Source organism: Petaurus breviceps, unplaced genomic scaffold (assembly GCF_028583685.1).
Source record: "Petaurus breviceps papuanus isolate PSGF00001 unplaced genomic scaffold, PetGlider_PUasm1.0 76, whole genome shotgun sequence".
Taxonomy (NCBI): Eukaryota; Metazoa; Chordata; class Mammalia; order Diprotodontia; family Petauridae; genus Petaurus; species Petaurus breviceps.
In genome coordinates this window covers 1,953,934-1,966,027 of record NW_027186473.1, presented here as the reverse complement: position 1 = coordinate 1,966,027, position 12,094 = coordinate 1,953,934, and the positions used below count along the sequence as shown (strand labels likewise).

The following is a 12,094-nucleotide window of genomic DNA, read 5'->3' as shown; positions in this document are numbered from 1 at the left end:
GTACTATGATTTTAATTATATTTAAATAACTATAAGGTGTGATATATATTCACCATTTAATTCTGTTTTCTAACATATAAACAATACCTTGTGGTGCCTTTCTTTTCAGCCTACTTTGTTGAAACTTTAGGAGATAACTGCACTTTCCCCAAACCTTAAATTTTTAAAAATTATTCTATTATGTGTGTCTTGAATGAAAAAAAAAAACTCAAACTCATAGCATCTTTGTGTATCAAGGGCTTCTGCAAAACATAGATGATATGTTTATTTTTTTTTTTAAGCAATTGGGGTTAAGTAACTTGCTCAAGGTTACACGGCCAGTTATTTCTGGGTGTGGTGCTGAGTGTCTTAGCTCGGGATTCGATCTCCAGGTCATCCCAACACTGGAGCCAGTGCTCTTACTCACTGAGCCACCTGGCCACCCCTTCATCTGTATTTTCTATCCCCTATCTATGTATATGTCAAAATGCAAAACAAACTTGATTAACAACTATCAAAGACCTCCCAAAATGCAAATATGATAAAATAAGAAGTTATTATCATCACTTTCCTGGCTCATACAGGTTTGATGATTTCTATGTGCATAAATAACAGTATTTCTGACACATAAAGTAGCTATAAAGTCTCTCCATAATTAGTTAGAATATTTTTAGTTTTGCAGGAGGAAAACAATAAACTCTTACTATTTACAAAAACACACAGAATTTCGTTCAAAAATATATGTGAAATTCTTAAGTTAGTTAATAGGTGTGTGAAACTAACAGACTACCAGTGGATCATTAGCATGTGATGTGTACAAGAGTTCAACATTCATTTTACTGTTTCTCCAATCCCAAATCAAAAGGATAGCTGCTCTTCTTTGCATATGACATTTATTGAGGGAAAAAAGGAAGCATCATGGCCAACTTACTTTACTAATAACATAAACAGATGAAAGGTAAACCAAGAGAAATCAGAATTGTCTCTTCTCCACAAAACCACATTTTAGATATGGTACTAAACTTGTATGCAAAATAAAGACTGCTAAACAAATCTGTTCTGTAAGTACCTTACAAAGCTTTGCTTCCAAAGGATAAGGAAAACATGCACTCTAAATGTTTTTGCAAGTTTTCTGTGGTACCCAACTTTCAACATCTCAAAACAAGTTTCCTTGAAAAATATGTAAAATTTAAAGTAGAAGTAGAAATCATTATTTGAATTATGAAAAATGTCAGTAAAGACCATATATCACAACCCCTAGCAATGTGATAATTTGACATTTGGTTTAATTTGGTCATATTTGATTAGCTTTATTTATTATTTTTAATGTTGGTAAATGTTTCTGATCTGAATGTCAGCAAGTATTTAATAATTTTAATACCATATCTTTCTCCAGAGTATTGGAGACTAGTTACAGCAACAGGCCTCTTATGCTAAGTATGACTCAAGTTTCTAATCAAAATTAGGCTGGATACCCATTCTAAAATAAGTTTGTCATTGCCATGGTGTAAGAATATGCACTCTTACATTAAAGATTATGATTAAAGATCACTTCACTTCTTATGAACTATAAAGAGTTAAGAAAAGCTATGCCATTCTTACTGAAAGTTCCCCAATGTTAGCTAGAGCTACTCAGGAATAAAGAACCTTTGGCAGCTAGAATGTCCTGCTTGTCCATGTCTAATTTACTTCTCTTCAAGGCACCATGCAAGACCTGTTCTACTTAATTCTAATCACTGACATCTAAGGAACATCTTTTCTTCTTTAATATAATCTGCACAATTTGATGGGAAATCTGAATTATAATGCTTAAAATAAATCTCAAAAAATTCAGAAAACAAATTTCTGGATTTGCCTCAAAATTAAAATACTCTTGGATAACTTGGTTTATATAATTAAGGAAAACTATAAGCAGAAATAATCCCTATTTCTCATTTTAGATTATTTATATCACATTCTACCTAGTTTATAGAAATATGCATGTATATGACACATACATATTATTATGTCATGTATCATAACTGGTACATTAACACTGTAGATATTAGAACTATTTTATTCATACCCCCCCAATAATGGATATTTTGCTACTTTTATCTCATAGATTACATTTTCCTCAAATTATTCATGTGTAGTTTTAAGTCCTTATAATTTAAGCTGGTGGGAGCATAAAACTTTAGAACTATTTCAAGTAAAAAAGAAAAATGATACCTTTCTGCCTATATAGTATGCCTCTCAGTTTATAAGAATTCCAATTCTCTGACTATATAATTTTAATCTGTTTAAAGTTAAAAATGAAGACAATAAGGTCTAGTGAGAGAATGATTTTTAATTTTTTAATTAATTTTCTAGTCTCCAAATTGCTAAACACTTAAGTATTCAACTTTGATCCCATGTATAAAATTTGATTTAAAACCACCTGAAACTAAAGGAGAAATGGAAGTAAAGAAAAAGCAGTGACAGCATTGAATCATTAAGGTTCTCCAATGATGGGTGTTATCATCAACACAGGAAATGTTGAAGTGTAACATAAATTAGAACCACATTAAAACAAAGAGTCATCAAGAATCAAAAACACACTTTTCATCTTTTTTTCAGGAGGACCTTCGAAGAATCTAAAATGTCTAAATAACTTTTATACACCAGTCTCAAGCTTTTACTTAATTTTTAAAGGGTTAATCCTAATGTCTCTGTTAAATTTTATAAATTAACAATTATAATAGAAGTTGGATTATAGCCAGCTTCTTTGCAGATGGCACTTACACAGGACAACAATTAGCTGATGGGAGGCATGGAGAAAGAGAGGATAGAGGAAATTAGTAAAAAAAAAAAAAAAAACAGATTGGAAAAACAAAAATGGGGTTAAGGAATCTGATGCCACATGAACATGGCATAAAATTATATACATTATGTGTAATTTCATGTTCCTTAAAAAAACTTTTTGGAATGTCATTTCAATTAAAATTCATAGCATATACAATGCTCAGTAACAGTCAAAAATCTATGCCAGTCTAAATTCTTATAATTTCCCGGTAAATGACATTTTAGGATTTAAAAAATACCATTGCAAACCACTGGATCAAATGCTGATTTTTTTTTCTTTTTGGAGGGCAACTGGGATTAAGTGACTTGCCCAAGGTCACACGGCTAGTTTTTGTGTTGTGTCTGAGGCTGTATTTGAACTCAGGTCCTCCTGACTCCAGGGCCAGTGCTCTATACACTGCACCACCTAACCATCCCTAAATGCTGATAGTTTAGTCTCCAGAACTGTATCTAGCCGTAGTTTACAAAATTCAGTCCAAATAATTTTTGGAAACTATCAAAACATGTGCTCTCTTCTAAAGCACCAGTTAACCTAGCAATGGAATCATTATTAAATTTCACCTTGTTCCTACTCTTTCATGGGCCAATGCTCAGTTCTACCTAATAAATCTAAAATGCACAAAGAAGTGGTTGATTTGGAGAAAAGGTAGATTACAGCTGCAGTTCTTTTTATTAATTTTCCAACTAGTGAACTAAACCATGTTACCTCAACAACTGAGTCATTAGAAAACTATTTGGTTAAATTATCTGTTATCGCCAATCTAGCTGTGCTGAATGCCTATTTGGGTAAATATTAGAAACCCACAAATGAGGTATCTTAATCTATGCAATCAATATTATGAAAGTCACTCATATAGTTTTCAGAATAAGTTTTACTTCACAGGTGAGAGGCTTACTTTAAAATAAGAAATAATCCACAATTCAGATTTTACATAAGTTGAGTCTCTGCTTAAATAAATTAAAAATGTCTTCCTGTCTGTAAAATTATAAATATTTCTAATATATTTTACAGAACATTAAAACTTGATGTATACCTTGTTTCCTAGTAAATACATATTGTGGTATTACTGAAATGTGAAAAAAAAGCAGCCTGCACAAGTCCATAGTCCCTAGAAAATTCCCAAGATCGTGTTATAATTCCTTATATTAATAAATATTACTCAAAATGAAGTAAAAAGAATAGTACACAGAAAAATAGAGGCTCTAAAGATTCCATCAAGAATGCTTTCATTCAGTCCAGTAATTGCATCACCCCTAGACCCAACATATACAGTTTACCATATTTAAAAAGGAAAAATGTTTGTTGTTAGGAGCCAGGTCAAGAATCACTAAACAAGTAGAAATGGGATTCCAAGCTCTATAAGCAAGGGTAGACACAAAGTACCATTTCACTAAGAGAAGGAACTACACACCACTCACCTAGAATATGCCAGTGTATTGAGAACTGGGATACTGTGATGGAGAAAAGCACTCAGTGGCCTCAGTATTATAAATAATAGTCCTACAGACTCCATCTAAGTTTACTAGTATAAAGAAAAGAAGCATGATCGTGAAATACTATACAAAATGAAAGGCTGACATGGGAAAGAAACCAAGAATAAGAAATGAAAAATGCATCTACTGAAACTCAAAAACATGATTTTTCAGATGAATTCAACTTGTAGCATTTCTCATGTAGGAACAATATAAGCAGTTTTAGTTCTGTGGCCAGTTAGATAGCCTGGTCACAAAAGACACTTCCCCTAAGATTCTTCCCCCAAAATGGCTTCTGCATTTTGCTGATTTCTTCAGCATAAGGAAAGCTGGTAGAGGAGGTAAGGTGCTGCTATCACTGTGGTTTTGCTTAGTACTGGATAAAACTGTTTCCAAGAGTGTTCACCAAGGATATTCCATCAAATTTATAATATTTCCAAATCTACATGTCGTATTTCAGGATTTAGTCTCTGGAAAGAAAAAAAAAAACACTGTTCATAACTGAAGACAAAAGACTTTTGTTTTGAGTCTCATTGAGATTATATCTTTAAAATACCAATTATAATTATATACACAAGTCAAAGAATATTTTCAAGGGCAAAAAAATACCTTTATGAAAGAATCATCTATGAACTTTAGAAAGTAAGTCAGTGGTCCCATCTCCCTAGGTTATTCTGAAGAACATTCTTTGATTTCCAACTTTGGCTTACCCTTGAATTTTTACTAGGATCAGTTTGTCAACCTCTCTGCTGTGTATCCAGATAGCTCTCTAATGTAACTCTTTCAAAAAGTGGCATAGTGCAGGCAGCTAGGTGGCGCAATGAATTGAGCACTGGCCCTGGAGTCAGGAGAACCTGAGTTCAAATCCAGCATCAGACACTTAACACAAAAACTAGCCGTGTGACCTTGAGCAAGTCACTTAACCCCAAATTGCCCTCCAAAAAGCAAAAAAAAAAAAAGTGGCACAGTGCTAGGCCTAAAGTCTGGAAGACTCATCTTCTTGAGTTCAAATCTAGCCACAGACATGTACTAGCTTTGTGACTCTGGGCAAGTCATTGAACCCTGTTTGCCTCAGTTTGTTCATCTGAAAAATGAGCTGCAAAAGGAAATGGCAAACCATTCCAGTAGCTTTGCCAAGAAAACCCCAAATGGGGTCACGAAGAGTCTGAAATGACTGAACAACAACCCTCAAAAATATTTCCAGAACTGAGGTGTGCTGATACGATTTTCTATCCCATTCCACTTTCACTTATTCTAACACAAGCTTTGTATTTACATTAAATAAATACCACTTCAAGTAAGACCCATAATAATACAAACTGTTTCTATATAAAGAATTGTATATTTATGCCAATGTTTCTCAAACCATGTTGTTTAAACCTTCCTGTGATTCACAGAGGCCAAGATTTCTGTGGAGAAAAATTTTAATGGCAGATGTCTAAAATCGAAGCAGAAAACCAATCCCCTGGGCTGTCTGTATTGCTTTCTACCTGTTAAGTGTTGCTGCAGTTACAGTCAAATGAAGAGAAATAGGTGGAGAAATAAACATGTGCAGAAGCTGTGTCAGTCAGTGTGTACAAACCTATCAGAGTCTCCTGATTACAAACCCTACTTCAGTCAAAAATGCTGCAGGGCCAGCAAGAGGTGAGGTGAGGTGAGGCAAGCAGGTCCTAGCAAAGTTTTCAACATTCAGGAACAGAAAAACCAACTTGCTGCCACTCACCCCCACACCCTCTATTCTTGACAGAAACTTTTACCATGCAATACAGCTATGGTAGAGCAGAAAGAGCAGTACACTTAGAGTCAAAAAGATCTTGCTAAATTTCTGTTCTGCCACTTATTGTGATGATGTCACAATCCTAGAACCTCATGAAGGAAAAATGGGCATAATAAATATCGACTGTTTTATAAACATGTCAACTACCTTCCTCATAGGCCTGTCTTGAAGATCAAATATAATAATGGTATACAAAGTGTTTTGTAAACCATAAAGTATTCTATACATTCCAACATCATCATCATCATCAAGTAAAAAGTAGAAAGTGGAGGAGGAGTTGCCTAAAGGTAAATTTTAAAAACAAACTGAAGACAGTGAAGAGGATCTATATAAAGTGTGGTATATATGTGTGTTTGTCATATATGTAATATAATGTACATATACACACACGCATACATACATGTGTGTATATAAAATTTCCATGAGAAACATGAGCCTACTAAAACACATTCCTAGCATCTCACCTTTTCCAGAGTAACACTAAAATTAAAAAGAAGGAGCACCTTCTCAGGTAAATTAGAGTATTCTTAAAGTATTCTAAGCTTTCATATTAACAAAAAGGTTGAAGTGAGAATTGTGGATAATTTACAAATTATTCTGAGTCTGCTTCTGTGGGACAAAGAAAATTTGAATTAAAGTCTTGAGTCTGTAACCTCAGACAAATCATCTAACCTCTCAGTGGTGTAACTGTGTCTACAGGAACATGCTGAGTTGCACAGGTAAAAGTCCCTTCACCTGAGTGGTCTCTATACCATGTAAATCATAGGTCCAGGCCCCATCTCTATTAGTGCTATTTGCACATACACATACCTAGGAGCATGTATTCATCAATGAAAGGACATAGTGAAAGACTCAATTTGAAGGCCTGTTAATTTTTGTAACCAATTAATCTTCATTTTCAGTGAATAAATTCTGAAAGATTCACCATATCCTTTCCTTTCACTGGCTAAATAACTCCAAAAAAATTTGTTTCTAGCCTTTCTTACACAGAGATGACCACATATCATACCATATTTTATCTACTAGGTCAGATCTGAATTCACTGCCAGACTATCTTGTCAGACTTATTTTATTAAGATGATCAACAATCTTGATTCTAATGGAAAACAAAATTCATGTAGGAACAGAAGTTGCAATTTTAAAATACAATTACAAGAAGATATTAAAACACAAGGAAAAGATTTATGGACGTAGGAATAATTCCTGAGCCATCTATCTGTGTAAAGTCAGACCACATTCAGAGTTAAGATAAAAATTTATAATAATCAAAAAGAATAGTAATGATTTAGCCTTGAATTATTTAAACAATCTATTGAAAATTTAAAAATGGGAAATGAACAATAGAAATGACATCAACACCAGATATAATAAATTCAATCAGAAGTTAAACCAATGTAAATTAATTCCTCCAACAAAGAGACCAAAAATGCCTGGAAAAAACCTTAGTCAGCAAACATTTAACTTACTTGTCAAGCGTATAGAGATGGCTGCCAAAGGCCAAGTCAGTTTAGAATATTAACTCATCTGTAAAATCTTACCAAGAAGGATGATGGATTATTATGAGTACTATCATTTGATAAAGCAGAAAGAAGCAGTGAAGGGTAAAACCAGTCTAAAGAAAGTATAGCAAAAAATCTAGCAAAGCAAAATCATACCAAGGGCATATAAGAATAAAAATGGAAAGAAGAAAACAGAAGAAAAATTGAAGCTATTTACAAAAGCTAATACAACAAACTGCTTTATCCATCAAAGACAAGTGAACCACCAACACTTGACCCTATCATCAAAATGCCTCAGGTGCTTTCAAAAGTAGAAATTGCACTAAAGGAAACAAAGATGGTAAAAAAAAAACACACAGTTGGATTGGATCAAGCATAGTTAATAGAAGCACTGATCTGTGTTAGAAGTGATACAATTGTGAGGACATTGAAGGGTGAATTTGCAAGATATTTATGAAAAATGAAGATACCAAAAATGGAAAAAACCTTGGATCTTACTGATTTCCAAACAAAGAAATCATCCAGGAAATCACCAAGGAAACATCAACTAATATCAATGTATATTCCTACTCTCCTACTTATACAAAATCTCTTCAAGAGTCATCTATGTGTGAATTGGGAATATTTTCAATTGTGGCATGAGTAGAGAACAAGCAGGTTTTCAGAGTCTTCAACAATGGATCACATATTTACCATACTTCAACTAACTGAATGATGCAGAGAATTTTAAGATCTCACTGTGCATTCAGGCTCTTTTACAAGCTATCTTCCATCCATAAATCAAGATCATTCAAGATTCCATGGAAGAAGCAAGAGGAGAAATAACCCAACTCAATTACCTTTTGTTGATAAGCATCATAAAGAGGTGAGATGTAAGTCTGCCACAAGCATTTGTCACTGCAATGAAAGAAAGCTAACACAGAAAGTCTAGGTCAAAGAAGGAATCCCTACAGATGGTGAAACTCTCCATATGCTATTTGCATGACCCTGTGTTAACTGCATCGGGCCAAAACATTGCAGAGTCTCCTGGAATAGATTTGTTATCATTCAAAGGAGTTTAGCCAGAAGAATGTTATACAGATTTCAACATAAACAGACATCCTATAGAACTTGTCCAGCATTTTTTATATATAAACATATATGTATGTAAGCATGTATGTATATATGCATGTATAGGTATATTATGTGTATATGTATGTATGTGTGTGTATCTTGTGATAGATAACAGAAGTGAACAATAAACCAGAGATGAAGAGGAGAATGGGCTGGATTATTTTAAAGAAATTATACACAACCTTTAATGAACCCAAGCACCCCATCATTATTCAATACAAAATTTTACTGATACTGCTCTATGACAACAAGACTTGGAACATCACAACCTCTAAAGAACTCAAGAATAGGAGTGGCTAGGTGGCGCAGTGAGTAAAGCGCCAGCCCCGGAGTCAGGAGGACCCGAGCTCGGTTCCGGCCTCAGACACTTAACACCCACACAAAAAAACTAGCCATGTAACCTTGGGCAAGTTACTTAACCCTAATTGCCCTCCAAAAGGCAAAAAAAAAAAAAAGAACTCAAGAATATCACCCAGAGGGCAATGAGAAGGCAGAGGGTAGGTGTAAAGAGGTTGTGACATAACCAATGAGAAACTCCAAAGAACAGAAAGTATAAAGAATGTAATAAAAGAATTAATTGTGGAGCAGTAAGAGAAGATGGCCTGGGCATACGGTAAAGAAGGGATTACTGGTGGATAGCCAGTATGTTCCACTTGTGATATTGGGAGAAAGTGAAGAAAAGCTACAGCATGTCGGGCAGACTGCCTGTAGCAAACTTTTGGGAGGATATGGATGAGAGCTGTACATGATAAGCAGGCATGGATGAGCTGCAATCTACATTGCTGGGGAGAATTCCCCATCACACTGCAGTCTAAGAAACAAGGATCATGCCACATACTACTTTTCCCCTTTTAGCTTGAAACAAAATTCTTTTAAAAAGCAAGGGAACAGCAATCTACCATTCATGGGGAATGTGTCCACATGAAATATTAACTAGAGGTTTAAAACCATTTAAAAGTGACTTCTCATTACACCTATCCTCAAACTCAAGTGCTCATAAATGAAATGACACCTTCGAGAACATTGGACCATATTTCAGAAAAATTAATCAGGTATTTCAGTGAAACTATCATGAATAAGTAGTATGCTCTCCAAGTGAACAGAGACAAACCGTAAAACTAAAAACCTTGTCAAATGAAATAAAAGCAATATTAATATATATATATATTCAGTCAAATTCTGTCCTTTCTAATATTTTACTAAAATATAACTAAAGGTTTTTACATTTCTCAAGCAAATATGAAAACATTTCATTTATTTATAAAAGAAAATATCCAGGAGGAAGATAAAAATATTAAATAACCCTCAGGCCTAGGCAGACCACTTCTAGGTCTAAAGAAGCAATAGCAGAGTAGTGGAAAAGAGTCAAAAGGTAAAAATAATCATACAGATTTTGAAACATCCATAAGCATTAATTTAATTACTGATATTCTAAATAAAAATTTTGTCCAATGACTTAAAAATTTATACTCTACCAGAAAAATTTAGCCACATCCATATTGACATTCTTTCTATAAATGAGCCAGAAGATGCAGTGAAACAGAAGGGTTCTTTGTGGGAAGGTAAATAAAAGACTTAACTGAGTTGGCTCATTGCATGCCCAAAGGCAATAAGAAATAAGGAACACTTTTAACTACCTTACTCTGCAGTGCTCATGATAAATATAAGCAAAAAGACAACAATGAAGTCATGAGAGAAATGGGTTTGAATCATGTTATCACTTAATAGCTGTGTAACTACGGACAAGTTGGAGACTTGGTTTCTTTGTAAAACCAAGTCTCAGTGTTGTAAGGATTAAATAATATAATATATACAAAGCACATGATAAATGCCGTCTATTACTGTTGCTGTTATTAGTATCACGCTAGTATTGGAATCATTATGTACTATAACTATTAACATATATTTTCATGCAGTCTTGTTTTTTTAAAAAAGAAAACCATGAAGATAAGTCTAGATTACCTACCATTTGCTGAAAAGGATGAAGTAAAAGAGAAAATCTATAAAGAACTTTACAAAATTCTCCAAGGCAAATTTACTTACAGTTTGATTCTCAGTGATGTCCAAAAGGAGTATGACTCATATGGAATGGAAATGTTCTGTATGACTTCCTATATACATATGAAACCAAAACCATACTGTTTGCCTTGTTCTTAAGGGGTGAGAGACAGGCCAGAGGGAGGAAAAGAATTTGGAACTGAAACTTTTTAAAAATAAATGTTAAAAAAATTTTAGTGAAACTGGAAAATATTTAATGAAATAAAATATTTACATGAAATGGGAAAAATGCTATTTATTAAAAATATAAATGAAAATTAAAAAGTTCAAATAAATAAATAGAATATGAAGTTATGGCAAAAGGTCAGTAAAAAAAATACTGGAAAATATGATTTGGAGTTAAGAAATTCAAAGGCATTTATGACAGACCTATTATGTACAAGGCACTACATAATCAAAGAACTCCATACCTAGTATACTCAGGAATGTCCCGACTATATAATGTGAATATTATTTTTAGAAAGAGACTTGGAAGAACATGGCACAAAACTGATTTTATTTTCTAAATCTTAACAGATAAAGGTTTACCATCAATAACAGATATGGTTGTCTGTGCATCGTCAAGATCACTGACTAGACAAAGGGAAAAATCAACCTCCCATATGAGGAGGATAAAGATGAGAAGGCAGTCTACAAAGTACAAGAGCTCCATCAAATCTATTTAAAAACAAGCTTTTAACTCTTATAAACCTGATTTTAAAAAAAGATACTGATTTTAGCTTAACTTATTTCCTGGAAAAATGTATCCAATATAAAACAGAAGCCATTAGAAGGGCTTAAATGAACTAGGAAAACACTTCAGCGGGCAAACACAATCTATTTGTTTGAATGAAAGATCAACAACAGAAAAGTCAGAACAGTAGAGCCTAATAAAACAGTGGTAAGTAATGTAGAGGAAATAAGCCTGTAGAAAACTTGGCAAAAGACCAAACTAAGATCATCCTGAGAGCATCGACTATGGATACAACTAGGAGTCTTTGTTAACATAAAAAAACGGAATCTGTCAATGTTTCCACAGCAAATATCAAATCACTGATAACAGCAAAATTTTTGTACTCAGCCACCTTGTTGTACTAGATGAGAAAGTGGATATAAAGAATTTCAGGAAGGATATAAAACTGGAAATAGTGCATGATGAAGATCAAACTGTGTGAGGGATGGAGGTAAGACCATTTTCAGGCATTTGGGGATGAACTTTCAAGATATCTCAAAGAAAAGTGAGCACTACCAATAGAATGAGAAAATCACAGATGAAAATACTTTTTTTTAAAAGGAAATAAGACATCAACAAATACTGATTTATACGTCTACTTTCCCATTAGAATATAAGCACCTTAACACCTATAGTACACAAATATAATGAAATATTACT

At 33.6% G+C, this 12,094-nt stretch overlaps 1 protein-coding gene across 2 annotated transcripts in view; it reads right to left on the bottom strand.

Annotated features, from left to right (window-relative positions):
* Positions 1–855: 855 nt before the first annotated feature.
* The window catches only part of SLC30A9 (solute carrier family 30 member 9), a 76,949-nt gene continuing 65,710 nt past the window's right edge, over positions 856–12,094 (bottom strand). For both annotated transcript variants that reach the window (XM_069105155.1, XM_069105154.1), the window contains one exon: positions 856–4,745. In XM_069105155.1, coding sequence (XP_068961256.1) covers positions 4,701–4,745 — 45 coding nt within the window. In that variant the 3' untranslated portion in view covers positions 856–4,700. The remainder of the gene's footprint in view (positions 4,746–12,094) is intronic.